We start from the raw sequence: 16671 nt of genomic DNA on the forward strand, positions 1-16671 counted from the left end.
GCTCTTGATCACTTTGTAGCATGATAACACAGCATCAGAGTGAGTCCTAACCAGGCTGCTCATAAACACAAATCTCATTTAACAGCAGGAGGTACACAGCACAGGCAAAAGCAGACTGTGTTGGTATCGCTGAAAAGAGCTGGCTGACTTTAATGGTGATTACTAACTCAGCGTACTCAGGTTACAGGGCGGGTAACTTAGAGCTGATCCAGTCGAGGAAGTGAGTGACCCGGGCGTAGATGCCCGGCTTGTTCCTCAGGCCACAGCTGTCACCCCAGCTGACCACTCCGTACACATAGTGCCGTCCATCACGCTCGCACGTCAGGGGCCCGCCAGAGTCACCCTGCACAGGGATAGAGAGGCACTAGTTATCATGGAGTGTATGACTGTGTAACTATAGAGACACACACACTGTACACACACAGACAGACACGGACCTGGCAGGAGTCCACACCACCCTTCATGTGTCCAGCACAGAGCATGCTGTCATCCAACACGTCCCCATAAACATTCTCCCCCATGCAGCGCTGCTGGGAGATTAGAACCACTCTGGCATGAAGGAGCTGGCTGGAGACATGGGCTGTTATGGAGAAACACAGAGATAAAGAGTGTGACAGAAACACAGAGATATGAGAGTGTAAAAGAAACACAGAGATGCTGAGTGAGAAAAACAGAGATACAGACAGTGAAGGAAACACAGTGATAGAGAGTGTGAGAGAATCACAGGGAAAGAGTGAGAGAAACAGAGTGTGAAAAAACACAAAGATACCAGAGTCTGAAAGAAACACAGGTACAGAGAGTGTGAGAGAAATACAGAGATACAGAGTGTGAGAGAAATAGTTACAGAGCGTGAAAGAAACAGAGAGCGAGAGAAACAAAGAGATACAGAGAATGAGAGAAACAGATAAAGGGAGTGTGAGAGAAACAGAGATATAGAATGTGTGAGACAAATAGAGAAACAGTTAGAAAAACAGAGATACATAGTGTGACAGATATAGAGAATGAAACGCAGAGATAGAGTGAGAGAAACACAGAAACAATATGAGAGAAACAGAGATTCAGAGTGTGAGAGAAACCATCACAGAGTGTGAGAGAAACACAGTGATATAGAGTGTGAGAAACAAAGAAACAGGGAGTGAGACAGACAGTGAAACACTCAGGAACACTCACTGTTCTCTGTGGCTCCCCAGCCTGAGATGGTACACCCCATCCCATCTGGGAAAGCTCTGTCCGGCAGGCAGGCTGTCTTTACAAAGTCTGTCTCGTTGGCACAGTGTCCATGCACATCCTGCAGTCTCAGCAGAGCTGAGCGGTTTGAGGTTAGACTTAGGTCATTGCTACATGCACACTGTGATCACCTCCCCTCCTCATACTAATGAAAGCAAATGCCCAGAGACTCCGAGTCACAGGGATGGAAAAAGCCTTAACTGAGACTGCGGGTGAAGCCTTCATGTAGTATCTGTGAGTAGTTAGTAAGTGGAGTCAGGTGTGAGTGCAACATGAGGCCTTAGTTTGAACAGCAAAACTATCTTGCTTTATAAACATGCAAATGAAACACCTAAACGTGTAAGAAAGACAATCTCACCAATGTCGTTGTATAAGGCACTGGAGGTTTCACGGTACTTCTCATGAATTATAGCCTCTACGACATTCAAGGCCTGGGTGTTGGGATCCTCTCGTTTGATATTCAAAGTCCCCAGCACAACCCTCATGTCATTGTGCTCCTCACTACAAGAGAACACAGATTAACGCAGAGACACTACTGCAAAGGTCTGACCACTGTTCTCAGAGGGCCCAGAGAGCAAGGAAGGCGCACTGGACCACTGGGAGAAGGGCACACTTGCACATAGTGAGGAAGGTGTAGTCGCATGAAGTGAGGAAGGCACACTGGCATGGAGGGAGGAAGGCACACTGGTACACAGTGAGGAAGCCACGCTTGCATGGAGTAAGGAAGGTGCACTGGCATGCACCAAGGAAGGCTCACTTGAATAGAGTGAAGAAGGTGCACTGGCACGAAAGGAGGAAGGTGCACTGGTAGGTCATCAGGAATGCGCACTGGCATACAGTGCGGAATGTGACCTGGCACAGGAGGAAGGAAGGCCCACTGGCACACAGGGAGGAAGGCGCATGGCACATAGTGAGGAAGGCGCAGTGGCATGTAGTGAGAAAGGCACACTGGAGTGCAATGAACAAGGCACACTCACATGCAGTGGGCAGCAGTCAGAACCCAGCAGGAGCGGATGAGGATACCCCCACAGTCGTGGCTGAACTTCTCAAAGGAGCCCTTCTCCCGAACCTGGAATGAGGCCTGCCAAGGGTAGGCACCAGGCAAGGCTTTCCTACCCCCAAGGATCCGGGGGGAGATGCTGCTTTGCTCCCCACAGGTGGAAAAGTCTCCCTCAGGAGGTTTGACGATTATCTTCTTGTCTGAGCTCAACAGACAAACAGCCACATTCAGTCTTATGTGGGTTAATACAGGAGCTTTGGAGATCAGTAAGTTCTGGAGTTGAGTTAGTTCTGGAGATCAGTAAGTTCTGGAGTTGAGTTAGTTCTGAAGGTCAGTAAGTTCTGGAGTTGAGTTAGTTCTGGAGGTCAGTAAGTTCATCAATTTGGTGAGATCAGAACCTAAAGGTTTCAGCCAGTTCTGGATAGTGGCTTAAAATAATGGACTAAGGTGGCTGGGGCTCCTGGGTGCCCCTAAGTGAACACCGAAGATCACACAAACTTTCCTGAAGGGGAACCCCCCCATCCCAGTAGGCCCCCACCTAAAAGTCTCTGCACCGCCCTGCTTCCCTAAGCCAGTTACTGGATTTCACATAAATATTGTCTGTGAGTTACTGAAGGTAAGCTTATTCCTGGCAGCTAAGTTAACTGTATTATTACCTGATAAAGTTACTGACCAGCCCCGAGGTACCTGCCCCAAGGTACCTGTCACGAGTTACCTGCCCCGAGGTACCTGTCACGAGTTACCTGCCCCGAGGTACCTGTCACGAGGTACCTGCCCCGTGGTACATGTCACGAGTTACCTGCCCCGAGGTACCTGTCACGAGTTACCTGCCCCGAGGTACCTGTCACAAAGTACCTGCCCCGAGGTACCTGTCACATTCACCATCCGAGGACATTTCCTGGTATCACAATAGTCCCACATCAGTTTGTTCTTGTCTCTGACATAGCACCAGGGCCGAGAGTCTTCGTCTGGGTTCCTGGGTGGGGGGGGGACGCATGCTTATGGACTCATACAGTATCTGCAACTGCATCCATAAAGTGGATGAAGACAAGTTTTTTTTTCCCCAGCAGAGCCTAAATGCAGGATGGATGCAACCTCCATCTTGCTGCTTTTATCACACCAGGGGGCGCTGTGGGATGCAATGTCACTGGTTTGAATCCCATCCTTGGCAAAATAGTCAGGTTTGCTGGGTCTTCGAGTGAGCCCCTTAAACCCCCCCCAAAGAAATGTTTCAGGGGACCCCAGCTTTGACTCTCAGCTGTATGTGTCTTAAAATAGAGCAAGATGGAATATGTCATATCACAATTATAAAACTGCAGTGTACCTGTACTTTACCAAATGGCAAATAAATTCTCATTTCATTCAGCTACACATCGGACCTGCAGTAGTTGTGGGTTCCAAGGCCATTGTCCCCACTGTACTCATGCAGGGGGTTGTTGTCCTTCACAATGATGAAGTAGGCATTCCAGGGGAGGCAGATATCGCCCTGCTCAGTCTCGCTCACAAAGCCGCGATACGATTCCCCGTTGGCCTCATAGCAATCGTCAGGACCTGGCAACACATAGCCAGAATACCAAAAGCTATTTAGCATCTGTATCATATAACTTACAGTGCCCTCCAGGAACCGGATGAGCGAAATGCTTCTGTAGTTAGCAGATAACTGAAACCACCATGCAGTCAGCAGATTATTGCCACCGGTTAGTGACCAGTGAGTCGTAATGGGAAATGAGAGGGACTGAGGTACAGTGTGCAGACTTACTGACTTCACAGAACTGCCCTGTGAAATTGGCTGGACATTCACAGTGGAAGCTGGTGGTGGAAGTGTCCTTGACACAGGTACCGCCGTTCAAACAGGGGTCAGGATCACAAGGAGAGGCTGAAGAGGGATGAGAGATGTCGAGTTACATCAGAAGGCTTCTGTGTCAGCCACGAGGCACATTCACGGTCACTGATGTTGAGATACGTCAGAAGGTTTCTGTGTCAGCCACGAGGCACGTTCGCGATCGCTGATGTTGAGATACGTCAGAAGGTTTCCGTGTCAGCCACGAGGCACGTTCACGATCGCTGATGTTTCTCACATATTTTGCAGTCTGGAGGCTTATAGGGCGCCCTGCAGATACAGGCATAGTATGGGGGGGTGCTGGTGATTACACATTCACCATGAAGACACCTGCGCCGCTTGCACACTTTCTTAACTGAAAAACAGACAGAAAGAAAGACTCACAAAAGCATTTGAAGTGACCTTCCTTTTGCACAACACATCTGCCTGCGCTGAACCCGTCCCACCGGGACAAAGGCTTCAGCGCCGGAGGTGACACTTACCTCTGTGGCATTTCTTCCCATGGTAAGGCTCTGGACAGACACATTTGAAGCTGCCTCCATCAACCTCACAGACCCCTTTGTTGTCGCACGGATTTGGATCGCAAGGGTCTGAGGGAAGAAGAGGAGTGCATGGAGATGAAGAGAACCCACTAAACTAAGTTCCCAATTATGTGAACATCCCCATAACCTTGGCTTTATGAACATGAAGTATTGGCAGGTCCCGGGATACAGACCTGACTTTGCAGATATCATACCACGCAGAGGAAAATTGTGCCATCCAGGTTATCTAAACTACTTCCAGAGACGGAATGGTTTCTTCATGACCTCCCAGTATGATATCTTACCTGACAGGCCGAGTAAGTCATATAGCCAGTCCAAACTGAGATCATCCTCCTCTGTCCCGTCATCGTCATCTTCATACAATAGTTCAGAAATAAAAGCTGTCCCAGGAGAGAGTGAGGTGAGCTTTCCTTCTCCATGAGGGCTTGAGAACACAGCACCTGAGATCAACTGTTTTCCTGAACACATTCTGCTGCTACCTTTGCTGAAGACACTGACATGTGACACCAAGCCTCATGGCACTTTTGCACTGGCATACGAGATCCAAGCTATACAGTGAAGAGAGACTAGTTAAAGTCCAGTTCCAGCTCGCTTGGGTTTTCCACTGCATTTGGGTCGGCTCAGTAAAGGCGCGGTTTGGTGAGCAACAACCAAAGAGGCGCCTATTTGCTGTTCACACGATATACATCATGATTTACTATCTGCTCATTTCTGCTAGCAAGTCTGTGAGAATCCCTATGTTATGTTAGCATCAAACATTAGCAGAATTAGTGAGTAAGTAAGTAAAATTTATGGAGTGCCTTTCACAGGCAAACAGTCACAAAGTTCTGTACAAAACTAATATGCAGAGTAGATAGAAACACAAGAAACGTAACAATTTAAAAATACACATGTGAAAGTACAAAATTTGACAAAACACAACTTCACAAGGTCAGGTTTTCCCAAAAGCCTGAGAAAAACCATGAGATTTAATCTGCCCTTCAAAACCTTCAACAGAGTCTGCAAAATGCAATGATGGAGAAAGATCACTCCACAGCCTTGGAGCCACAACCTGAAACCTCCCATCATCACGCATTTTAAGTCTGATCCGTGGAACACAAATGAGTCCTTGATCAGAGGGCCTTAGAACATGGCCAGCCAAATAGGGACATACCAGTTCCACTAGGAACTGCAGGGCCTGGCTCTGAATGTAAGGACCAATATCTTAGACTGGATTCTGAATTAAACAGGAATCCAATGAAGTGAATGTAATATAACAGTAATATGAGACATCCTTTTTTTTGTTAAAAGCCTAGCTGCTAAATTTTGAACAGTCTGAGGACATGAGATAGCCAACGTGCTAAGACAAGTATAAAGAGAATTACTATAATCTTACCATGACAAAATAAAAGCCTGAACTAATACTTCCAGCTCCTCTGAAGAGAACATAGATCTCAAACTAGGCAAAGCTCTTAACGGAAAAAAGGCACGTGTGAATATGAGAATCAAAACTCAATGACAAAACTCAGAGAAGATTTTGGTGAATGTGGAAGGGATGTAATCTTATTGGAAATCAAAGAATGTAAATCTGGAGGAGCAGAAATTAAAACCTCAGTTTTCTCGGAATTCAGACATAAATGTTTAGCAGCTAACTGTATGTTAACCTATGCCATACAATAGACCAAAGTAGAAAAATTACGGAACTGATTTGACTTAAAAGACCAATAATCTGAATATCAGATTTATTAGAATTAATAATCTGAGCTAAAGGAAGAATATATCGTGAAAATAAGGAAGGCCCTAAGACTGATCCTTGGGGAACTCCAGAGAGTAACGGGCTCAGGCAGGAAAACTCCGCCACAGATACAGAGAATATGCTTAATATGATGTAAAAAAAAAGTCAGAAGCCTTGCCTGAAATACCCTTGTGTCATTTTAACCTATCCGAAACAATGTAACGATCAACTGTATCGAAAACTGCAATTAGGTCTAACATAACTAACACTGAGCATTCCCCAGCATCTGCAGCCATTAATAAATCATATTATGTTTCAGTAGTGTGGCCTTTGAGGGCGTCCGACTCAAAAGGGTCTAAGACATAGTGCTCATCCAAAAATAGCACTCAGCTGCAGATGAACAACCTTTTCTAAAATTTTAGATAAAATGGTAGTTTTGAGAAGTGCCTGAGGGGTCACTGTTACTTTTTAAATAGGGGCTCCATGATAGTATGTATATATACTCCACATACACACGCCCAGACTGCAAAGAAGAGACCAGTAACACATAAAGGCAGAGATGTCGGCCATAGGTCTAGTGAATGAGAAGATTAATTCATGAATCAACAATATGAGCTTGTTGAGAGAGACAGGAGATGAATAATTAAAGCATGACAAACTCAGAGGTACATGACATGATGGCATCGATACAAAAAGAAATAGTAGATTTAATGTCCTTCATCTTTTCTGTAAAGTAATTAAGAAAATCATTACAATCCCTTACAGAGAGGACTGCAGTAGTAGGAGGCAGGAGTCTTTGGGAATGCATCAATGCATTGCGATATGCAATACAATTAATAATGAATAATACTTAGAATATGGCCATTTTATCTTCATGTAATGCATGCTTATCAATGCAGTTCACGTATCTCTGTGCTTTCAACCAATCAGATGGTGGTCACGCAACAATACTTTACAATAGAAAACCAGCAGTTTATGATACATTTTGGATGCACTTTGCTCCGCGGTGCCAGTGGAAAAGCTCAACTAAACCACTCAAAGGACAAACTTACTAGATCTGTGAGCATGAATGGGACAGAAACTCACCAGTGAAGGCACTCAGGTCATCCAAGAGGCTCTGCAAGACAGTTTGATAGTGCATTTTTAAATATGGAATTCAAGTAAACTTGGATGTTATTTTTTTGCCAGAACTTTATTTTTTAAATTGAATAACACAATAAAACTATTTTCTATTAGCTAACCACATTCCACACATCACAGACAAATAAAGGATTCTGCTTCCACACTTTAAACTTTAAAGATATAAACTTTAAATTGCAATCAAGAAAACCCCTCATGATGCAGAAGACACAGATCATCAGCGCGTGTGTGCGGTGATACCTACCGAGGCAGCTACAGGCCACAGGAGCACAGCCCAGGATGTAGCACGTGTGTACAGTGATACATACCGAGGCAGCTAGAGGCCGCAGAAGTACAGCCCAGAACACAGCGTAGTGATACGTACTGCAGGAGCTACAGGCCACACGAGCATAGCCCATGATGTAGCACATGTGTACAGTGATACATACTGAGGCAGCTACAGGCAGCATGGACATAGCCCAGGACCTGGCACGCATGTGAAGTGATATGTAGAGGCAGCTACAGGCCACACGAGCACAGGCTAGGACGTGACGTGTGTGTGTGTGGTGATACGTACCAAAGCAGCTACAGGCTGCATAGACACGACCCAAGACGTGGCACATATGTGAGGTGATACGTACTGTAGCAGCTACAGGACACACAGGCACAACCCAGTACGCAGAGTATGTGTGGTGATACGCACTGTGTACCAGCTACAGGTCATATGAGCATGGCCCACTTTGTAGTGCGTGTGTACAGTGATACGGACCAAAGCAGCTACAGGACACACAGGCACAGCCCAGCACGCAGAGCATGTGTGGTGATACGTACCGTAGCAGCTACAGGCCGCACAGGCACAGCCCAGCTCGCAGAGCATGTGTGGTGATACGTACCGTAGCAGCTACAGGCCGCACAGGCACAGCCCAGCTCGCAGAGCATGTGTGGTGATACGTACCGTAGCAGCTACAGGCCGCACAGGCACAGCCCAGCACGCAGAGCATGTGTGGTGATACGTACCGAAGCAGCTACAGGACGCACAGGCACAGCCCAGCGCGCAGAGCATGTGTGGTGATACGTACCGAAGCAGCTACAGGACGCACAGGCACAGCCCAGCGCGCAGAGCATGTGTGGTGATACGTACCGTAGCAGCTACAGGCCGCACAGGCACAGCCCAGCTCGCAGAGCATGTGTGGTGATACGTACCGTAGCAGCTACAGGCCGCACAGGCACAGCCCAGCTCGCAGAGCATGTGTGGTGATACGTACCGTAGCAGCTACAGGCCGCACAGGCACAGCCCAGCTCGCAGAGCATGTGTGGTGATACGTACCGAAGCAGCTACAGGACGCACAGGCACAGCCCAGCGCGCAGAGCATGTGTGGTGATACGTACCGAAGCAGCTACAGGCCGCACAGGCACAGCCCAGCGCGCAGAGCATGTGTGGTGATACGTACCGTAGCAGCTACAGGCCATATGAGCATGGTCCACTATGTAGTGCGCGTGTATGTTGATACGTACCAAAGCAGCTACAGGCCACACAGGCACAGCCCAGTACGCAGAGCATGTGTGGTGATACGTACCGAAGCAGCTACAGGCCGCACAGGCACAGCCCAGCACGCAGAGCATGTGTGGTGATACGTACCGTAGCAGCTACAGGCCATATGAGCATGGTCCACTATGTAGTGCGCGTGTATGTTGATACGTACCAAAGCAGCTACAGGCCACACAGGCACAGCCCAGTACGCAGAGCATGTGTGGTGATACGTACCGAAGCAGCTACAGGCCGCACAGGCACAGCCCAGCACGCAGAGCATGTGTGGTGATACGTACCGTAGCAGCTACTGGCCGTATGAGCACAACAACACTGAGCAGAAGCAGCAGCCTCCCCATCGTCTTGCCCCCAGCCGCCACGGTGTTCTTCTGCCTGTGGTGGCACATGCATCCTGTAGCCAGTGCTGCTGGATAATTGTTAACCAAACAGTCTGTGTTTTCTGTACCTAAGAGGTCAACAGACTTTACTAAATCAAACTGATTTTGAGGTGAAAGAACGGTGGTCAAAGATCACCTGTCAGTCTAGATAATTTAGAAGCATTCGGGCTAATTTTTTTCACTTTTTCATTTTACTTGTACTTTATTTGTACTGCTTTATGGTGACTTTTATTTAACGTAAATGTTCTTAAATACATGGTGTTCTGTAATATTTTGCAGCCTGCTGTCCTCACATGGGACATCTACCCTGATGCTCACAAAATGGTTGTGGTCTAGCATGCATTTGGAAGAGACCAGCTTGGTGACACAGGCGGCATTTGGAAGAGACCGGCTTGGTGACACAGGCGGCATTTGGAAGAGACCGGCTTGGTGACACAGGCGGCATTTGGAAGAGACCAGCTTGGTGACACAGGCGGCATTTGGAAGAGACCGGCTTGGTGACATAGGCGGCATTTGGAAGAGACCGGCTTGTGTGATTGTGGGACGTGGGAGTGTTTACTGATGTGGGGTCTCGCTCAAGGTGATACTGACGGAGCCTCAGGCATATAGAGCAGGAGGAAGTCACAAAAATCACTCAGGAACAACACCAGGAATTCAAATGACCTGATTTATTCAGAACTGTAGAGGGAATAAAATAATCATGTCATGGTATAAAGTGAATACATTCTCAGTAACACAGCATGATGGGATACTTACAGCAGGGAGGCAGTCAGACACTGTTCTCTGACGCCCCCTAGTGCCCATGCCCAGTGTGAGCCGAAAACACCACACTTGCAGTATGTGATCAGGTGCTTCTCTCCAGGCTCAGTGCTGTCCGCCAGATTAACTGGGCAGGTCTGTACTGGCAACTCAGGTCTCATGCCCGACTATCTCTGAACTAGTATTGTTTCAAGGGCCAACTACTCTCCCCCGCACCAATGACAGGGTTTGCTTGGTTACTGCACGCATGACATCTATAAAAAAAGGCCCAGTACCTGAAATGTTCATTTTAATGCCGGCTGTCAGGAACCCAAACATTTGGTCTGCAGATAAATTCACTCACACCTCAGCACATCCCGCTGCTTGCTTCAGAACTATGTGCCTTGACATGCCTCATTCACTCGCTCCTGGAGAGCGCCCTGGCATCCTTGTGAGGAGTGTTTAAAAATATGGACTTCTATGCAAGCAGGATGCCACCTTATTCTCTACATGTCTAAATGTGTAACGTGAAGGCCTTTGGTACAGTCTCAGCAACCCTGCCAGCAGGCCTCAGCAGGTTGAGGAAAGGTACAGAATAGTCACACACCAAAGGATCTCATCCACGGGGCTCTGGAGAGGAGGGTCCCGTGGAACCGGCAGAAATCAGGCACCTCACAGGGGAGGCCCATCCCTCAGGTGTACTCAGACTTCCGGATGTAGCTGGAGGGCACATATCCACGGCGACCGGCCACCTCGCCCAGCCACCACTCCTGGTTGCCATTCATGTCCTGGAACTCGAGGATGCGCACACGTTCATTGGCCGTGATGCTCAGCTCATTTCCGCAGCGAGCACTGAAGGAGTACAGCGCGTAATAGATCTGCAAGACATGGGCAACATCAGCATAGGTCACAAGAAGGAGTACAGTGCATAATAGATCTGCAAGACATGGGCAACATCGGCATAGGTCACAAGAAGGAGTACAGTGCGTAATAGATCTGCAAGACATGGGCAACATCGGCAAAGGTCACAAGAAGGAGTACAGTGCGTAATAGATCTGCAAGACATGGGCAACATCGGCAAAGGTCACAAGAAGGAGTACAGTGCGTAATAGATCTGCAAGACATGGGCAACATCGGCAAAGGTCACAAGAAGGAGTACAGTGCGTAATAGATCTGCAAGACATGGGCAACATCGGCATAGGTCACAAGAAGGAGTACAGTGCGTAATAGATCTGCAAGACATGGGCAACATCGGCATAGGTCACAAGAAGGAGTACAGTGCGTAATAGATCTGCAAGACATGGGCAACATCGGCATAGGTCACAAGAAGGAGTACAGTGCATAATAGATCTGCAAGACAGGAAATAGCGGCACAGGTCACAAGAGCTCAAAAAGACAGCATCTAGCAGACTTAGGTAGTAGTAACTTTTCACCACTGTGAGTGCAGCGTGCTGACTCACTAGCCTCGGACCTCGAAGTTCTTTTATACGCGACATCTCAAACCTGAATAAATAAAAGGTCTTGAATCCGATGTTTTCGTAGTGTTTGTATCTTTACTGTAAACTTAAAACTATACAAAACAAAAGATGAATTCCTAATTACTATGAAATTACACAAGGTGACGTGACAAAAAAACTGTGATGCTTCTAGACTCAAGGCTTCTGCCGTCATGCGTCCTTATGCTTTTACAACAAACTCAGCAGCCAATCGACTTGCACCATGTGGCGACTACATACTAAGGTTCCTAAGTCTTACATTGTAACAAATACAAAGCTATAAAAATATTCAGATACCAAAAATATAACTCAAAATTCTATTCAAAATATTAATAAAATATTACATTCAAATAGTCAAATGTGCATATTTAGTTACAGCAATCACACTCTAACAATCACATTACCATCACATTGTGGTATTTTGTGGTACTTTCAAAAGCAACACTATTCCGGTATTTTGAATAAAATGGTATATTTTGCCAAACTACTAGTTAGTTTTGTCAACAAAATATTATGGTATACCCAAAATCATCCATCCATATTTTGTAACCACTTGTCCTATTCAGGGTCATGGGGGGTCAGGAGCCTATCTCAGAAGCTATGGGCACAAGGCAGGGAACACCCCAGGATGGGGGGCCAAACCAGAGCTGTGAGACAACAGTGCTAACCACTGCAAGGTAACAGCCAATGAGATGTTGAGTATGTAGTTTAAGGGGCTATATCATATCATCTGAGATATGACAACATCCAGTATACCTGAGCAGGTATCTCTGCCACAATCAAACATCAGGTAGGGCTTTAAGGTGTTTACCTGGTGTCCATCAGGCTCCTCTTCCGGCACAGCAAATTCCTCTGCATGGTACAAAGGCTTCCTCTGTTCCCTATTCCGGCGTGCAACGGAGTTGAATCCCTTGTCTGATTGGCCATATCGCTGGTGAGGAGATTCTGATTGTTTACGGCCATTGCAGGGAGCATCTGATTGGCTACATTGCTGGGAGGGACCTGGCATTGACTGCTTGAGGGACAAACGAGTGTCTATTTCTGAGGAATCTAACCGGTCCTGATTATTCATGTGACTCTGGCAGGAGGAGTGGGACTGTGCTCCACGAGAGGTCACATTCTGCTGGGAGGAATCGGGAGAGTCCCTGTGATTGGACAGAGTCTGGAATGAAGAGTCCAGAGGGTCACTTCGACTACTTTGGTCATTCTGGGCAGGTAACAGGCGGGATGACATCAGAGCAGGATCCTGGGAATTAGCTGTAGAAGAGGAGTGGCTCGTGGGTGTGGCTACGGAGAAGCTGACGGCTGCAGCCTCTGGGTTGAACGTTATAGTGGTGCTACTATTCTGGCGGGAAAAGACAGGGGAGGAACCGCCGTAGCCAGACTCATTGGAGGAGTGGCTACCAAGCGAAAGATCCGATTGGCTCCTGCGTGGGTTGTAGGGCTTCAGGAAGGAGCTGTACACAAAGCCCTTCGTGACTGTGGAGAGGAAAAAAGGCCATCAGTTTCAGTCATTTTAATACATAATTTCAGTTATACCCATCTTAACTATACTACGGTCCACATGCCAACATAAGGATCTGTAAACCCTTCAGGTTAGAACATGTATGTAGAAATTCACTGGCAGCAGATGCCAGGAAGATCTCTCCTTGTGCACTACTAGATTCAGGTGAACCCACCTCCGTTGTCAATGAGCCAGCGGTTTTGACTTCCCATGGGATCCTTCTGTTTGATGACTCCTACCATATCCCCCTCCTGCAGGGACACGTCAAGATCCTGGGCCGCGTTGAAGTTCCTCTCGGCCTGGTACAGCCTCTCTGGGCCGTAGCGGGACAGCAGCGCTTCGCGATGCTGATCCGTTTGCTGGGCACAGGCCTTCAGCCGAGAGAGGGAAGGAGAGACAGAGACCAGGAAAGTAACAGGTGAGAATAATGCAGTGAAGCTAAACTGGGATGCTGGACAGATAAAGTAGGAGAGGTAAGATTACAATGAAGCTAAACGGGTCATGCTAAAGCGTAGGAAGAATACAGCAATGAAGCTAAACGGGTCATGCTAAAGCGTAGGAAGAATACAGCAATGAAGCTAAACGGGTCATGCTAAAGCGTAGGAATAATACAGCAATGAAGCTAAACGGGTCATGCTAAAGCGTAGGAATAATACAGCAATGAAGCTAAACGGGTCATGCTAAAGCATAGGAAGAATACAGCAATGAAGCTAAACGGGTCATGCTAAAGCGTAGGAAAAATATAGCAATCAATAAAAGTAAAATTATAATGCTGAAGTATAGGAAGAATACAGCAATGAAGCTAAACTGGCAATGCTGACGCATAGGAACCACACCAGATCCAATGAAGCTAAACTGGTAATATTAAAGCGTAGGAAGAATACAGCAATGAAGCTAAACTGGCAATGCTGACGCATAGGAACCACACCAGGTCCAATGAAGCTAAACTGGTAATATTAAAGCGTAGGAAGAATACAGCAATGAAGCTAAACTGGTCATGCTGACGCATAGGAACCACACCAATGAAGCTAAACTGGTAATATTAAAGCGTAGGAAGAATACAGCAATGAAGCTAAACTGGTCATGCTGACGCATAGGAACCACACCAATGAAGCTAAACTGGTCATGCTTACGCATAGGAACCACACCAGTGAAGCTAAACTGGTAATATTAAAGCGTAGGAAGAATCACTGTTGCCAACTCCTCAGCAAGGAAAGTAGCTGTTGACTATCCCAAAAGTCGCTAAATAACGCCATCACCTCATTTGCATAATATGGAAAATGCATGTAATTATAATGGAGGCTGTGGGAGAGAGGAATAATGTCCTTGGAGTGACAAAAAATGGTTAAAATACACCCTAAATGCATATAAAACTACAAATGAACTTTCTTCTGTCGATTCTTGTTTTTTATATATTACAATTCCAACCCTCCTCCTTTACCCGGACTTGGGACCGGCAAAAGTGACCCCAAAGACACACACTGGCGGAGTTACTTATTTTTGATTAAGCCAGCGGACCATCAGCCAGCGGCGGATTTGCGCATGCGCGATTAATTTGCAGTCTGGACGCGGAGGGGTGAACATCTCCTGCTCTGACTGCAGCTGGGCGGGACTGGCCGCCTGTGAGTGCTTTGGGACGGGAGAGGAGCCCACGGCAGCACCCGCTGCTCGGTGAGAAGAGTAAGAACGATACGTGCTTTCACGTCAGAGTCTCCGAAAGTCTAAAAAAAAAGTCGCTAGATTTATCGCTAGTCGCTTTTTTGAAAACGAGTCGCTAGAGGGGTCTAAAAACTCGCTAAATATAGCGACGAAGTCGCTAAGTTGGCAACACTGGGTAGAATCCCACTTGTTTGATATAAGACACATCTTACGTAGCGCATAACTGCTTACAGGGTGAAACACTCCTAACACACCACAGGGGAGGAGCCGGTTACATTATTCAGCATAACTTGTTTAGTAACGTATAATTAAAGACAAAGAGGGGCAGATTTAAGTTAGAATCGAGCGGGAAAAAACGCAAATAAAAAGGGGGTTACACTCCCTCAGGGTGATGCAGGGTGCCGCTGGTCTGCCAGGAGGGATTATCGGTGCAGGGGTGCCCGTTCCGTACACACAATGAAATGAATAAACACGTTTCTTAACAGGGGCAGAACCCCCCCCCCCCCCAAAAAAAAGAAAATATAACACTGTTAATCGTGGCTGTGGGTTTGCTACAGCTAATCCTGGTTACAGTCCGTCATATTTGGCGGTTTGGGAACATTTTAGTTTTCTAATAAATGACACCAACACTGGAGCGAGGGTAACTGGTAAAACAAGGTCTGTCCGGCTGTTATACCGAATATGCTGCTGAAAACACAGGAGAGGACATCCGAGTGCGTGTACGACCGGACCGGAGCAAGGCAGACAGCCCCTGCAGGTCCGTCTCCCCTTGGCATTTCAGCAAATTCGGCTACAAATAGGCAATGATGATGTTATATTTTCGATTTTTAAAATTATACTGTATATATTTTTACAATGTGCAAATAAGTATGTCGTCTTATTCAGATACGTCAATGATCACATTGCCTGTGGTTTACAACTTTTCCTAACTGTGTTTGTGGTTTTAATAATAATTAAACAGCGTTTTCCCTGCTGTATCTAAACCGCGAACCCAAAACCAAAGTTTGTGCTAAACTGAATTTTGTTACAACCCAGTACTAAACATGAAAAAACGCCAAAGTAAAAACTGAAAATGGCTGCTTAGTTTACGCAACCACCTCCTCTTCGCTTCCTCGACGCAGGGAAAGTGGTACGAATTCTTTATTTTCTTTTTGTTTCAGATCATTAAAACACTGAGACACAGCCCTGCGGCATATTGGCTTGGCCCCGTAAAACAGTATTATCACGTCATTCAAACGTCATGACTTAAGCGGATAGCGATAATGCTTAAAATTGTGTTGCTAAAACATTAACGCTACAGAAGTAAGATAATAGCGACAAAGCAAAAACGGTAATGCTAAATACACTAATGCAAAAACATTAGCGCTATGGGTCAGAATAACGCTAAAATGTAAAACTATGGCACTAAGGCTACAATTGTAAGAATATAGCAAGCAAGGGGGTGGCTCACTTCTGTCAGGGCCCGATTTGCACCACCTGTTTCTGGTGCTAAAGGCTGCCCCCCACATAATACCCAGAAAAGCTCTTTCATCCTGAACACAGCAAACTTGTTCTCAGCCCTTTCAGATTGGTAGGACTGGAAACCTGGCAGCCCAAGTCACACAGTAGGTTTGTAGGGCTCCGCCCTCTTCTCCCTTCCATTGGCTGGTGGGTGCCTGGTGGTTTGACTCACCGGCTGCTTCCTGGGGACCTGCCGCTCGGAGGTCTTCTTCTCGGCCTGCTTGCGAGTGGCAGGGAGGTTCTCTGGGAAGAAGCTGAAAGCCTGCAGATGCTGAAGGACACGCCCGTGCTCCGCCTGGAACAGGGCCACCAGATTGCTGTCCACAGCCGCCGTGCCAGCCATCTGAGGAGGGACAAAGACCAGGAAACATGGGGGTGACACAGCCTGACACGGGCAGGGCTGCAG

At 46.9% G+C, this 16671-nt stretch overlaps 2 protein-coding genes across 8 annotated transcripts in view; both read right to left on the bottom strand.

Annotated features, from left to right (window-relative positions):
* Nucleotides 1–7: 7 nt before the first annotated feature.
* On the bottom strand, nucleotides 8–7464 carry habp2 (hyaluronan binding protein 2). The gene is made up of 12 exons (XM_072703987.1): nucleotides 7410–7464; nucleotides 4894–4989; nucleotides 4550–4657; nucleotides 4387–4422; nucleotides 3987–4103; nucleotides 3607–3778; nucleotides 3097–3203; nucleotides 2205–2427; nucleotides 1586–1728; nucleotides 1171–1305; nucleotides 438–580; nucleotides 8–343 (listed from the first exon to the last, which is right to left on the bottom strand). Exons 1-12 carry the CDS (start codon nucleotides 7462–7464, stop codon nucleotides 182–184), a joined length of 1497 nt encoding a protein of 498 aa, XP_072560088.1. The 3' UTR covers nucleotides 8–181.
* Nucleotides 7465–10021: 2557 nt separating this feature from the next.
* The window catches only part of dnmbp (dynamin binding protein), a 38908-nt gene continuing 32258 nt past the window's right edge, over nucleotides 10022–16671 (bottom strand). For 6 of the 7 annotated variants that reach the window (XM_072703279.1, XM_072703275.1, XM_072703276.1 and 3 more), the window contains 4 exons: nucleotides 16438–16608; nucleotides 13282–13477; nucleotides 12414–13081; nucleotides 10022–10984 (listed from right to left, as the gene is read on the bottom strand). In XM_072703279.1, coding sequence (XP_072559380.1) covers nucleotides 10799–10984; nucleotides 12414–13081; nucleotides 13282–13477; nucleotides 16438–16608 — 1221 coding nt within the window. In that variant the 3' untranslated portion in view covers nucleotides 10022–10798. The other variant, XM_072703280.1, reaches the window with a different exon arrangement.

Source organism: Paramormyrops kingsleyae, chromosome 20 (assembly GCF_048594095.1).
Source record: "Paramormyrops kingsleyae isolate MSU_618 chromosome 20, PKINGS_0.4, whole genome shotgun sequence".
In the NCBI taxonomy this organism is placed as follows: domain Eukaryota; kingdom Metazoa; phylum Chordata; class Actinopteri; order Osteoglossiformes; family Mormyridae; genus Paramormyrops; species Paramormyrops kingsleyae.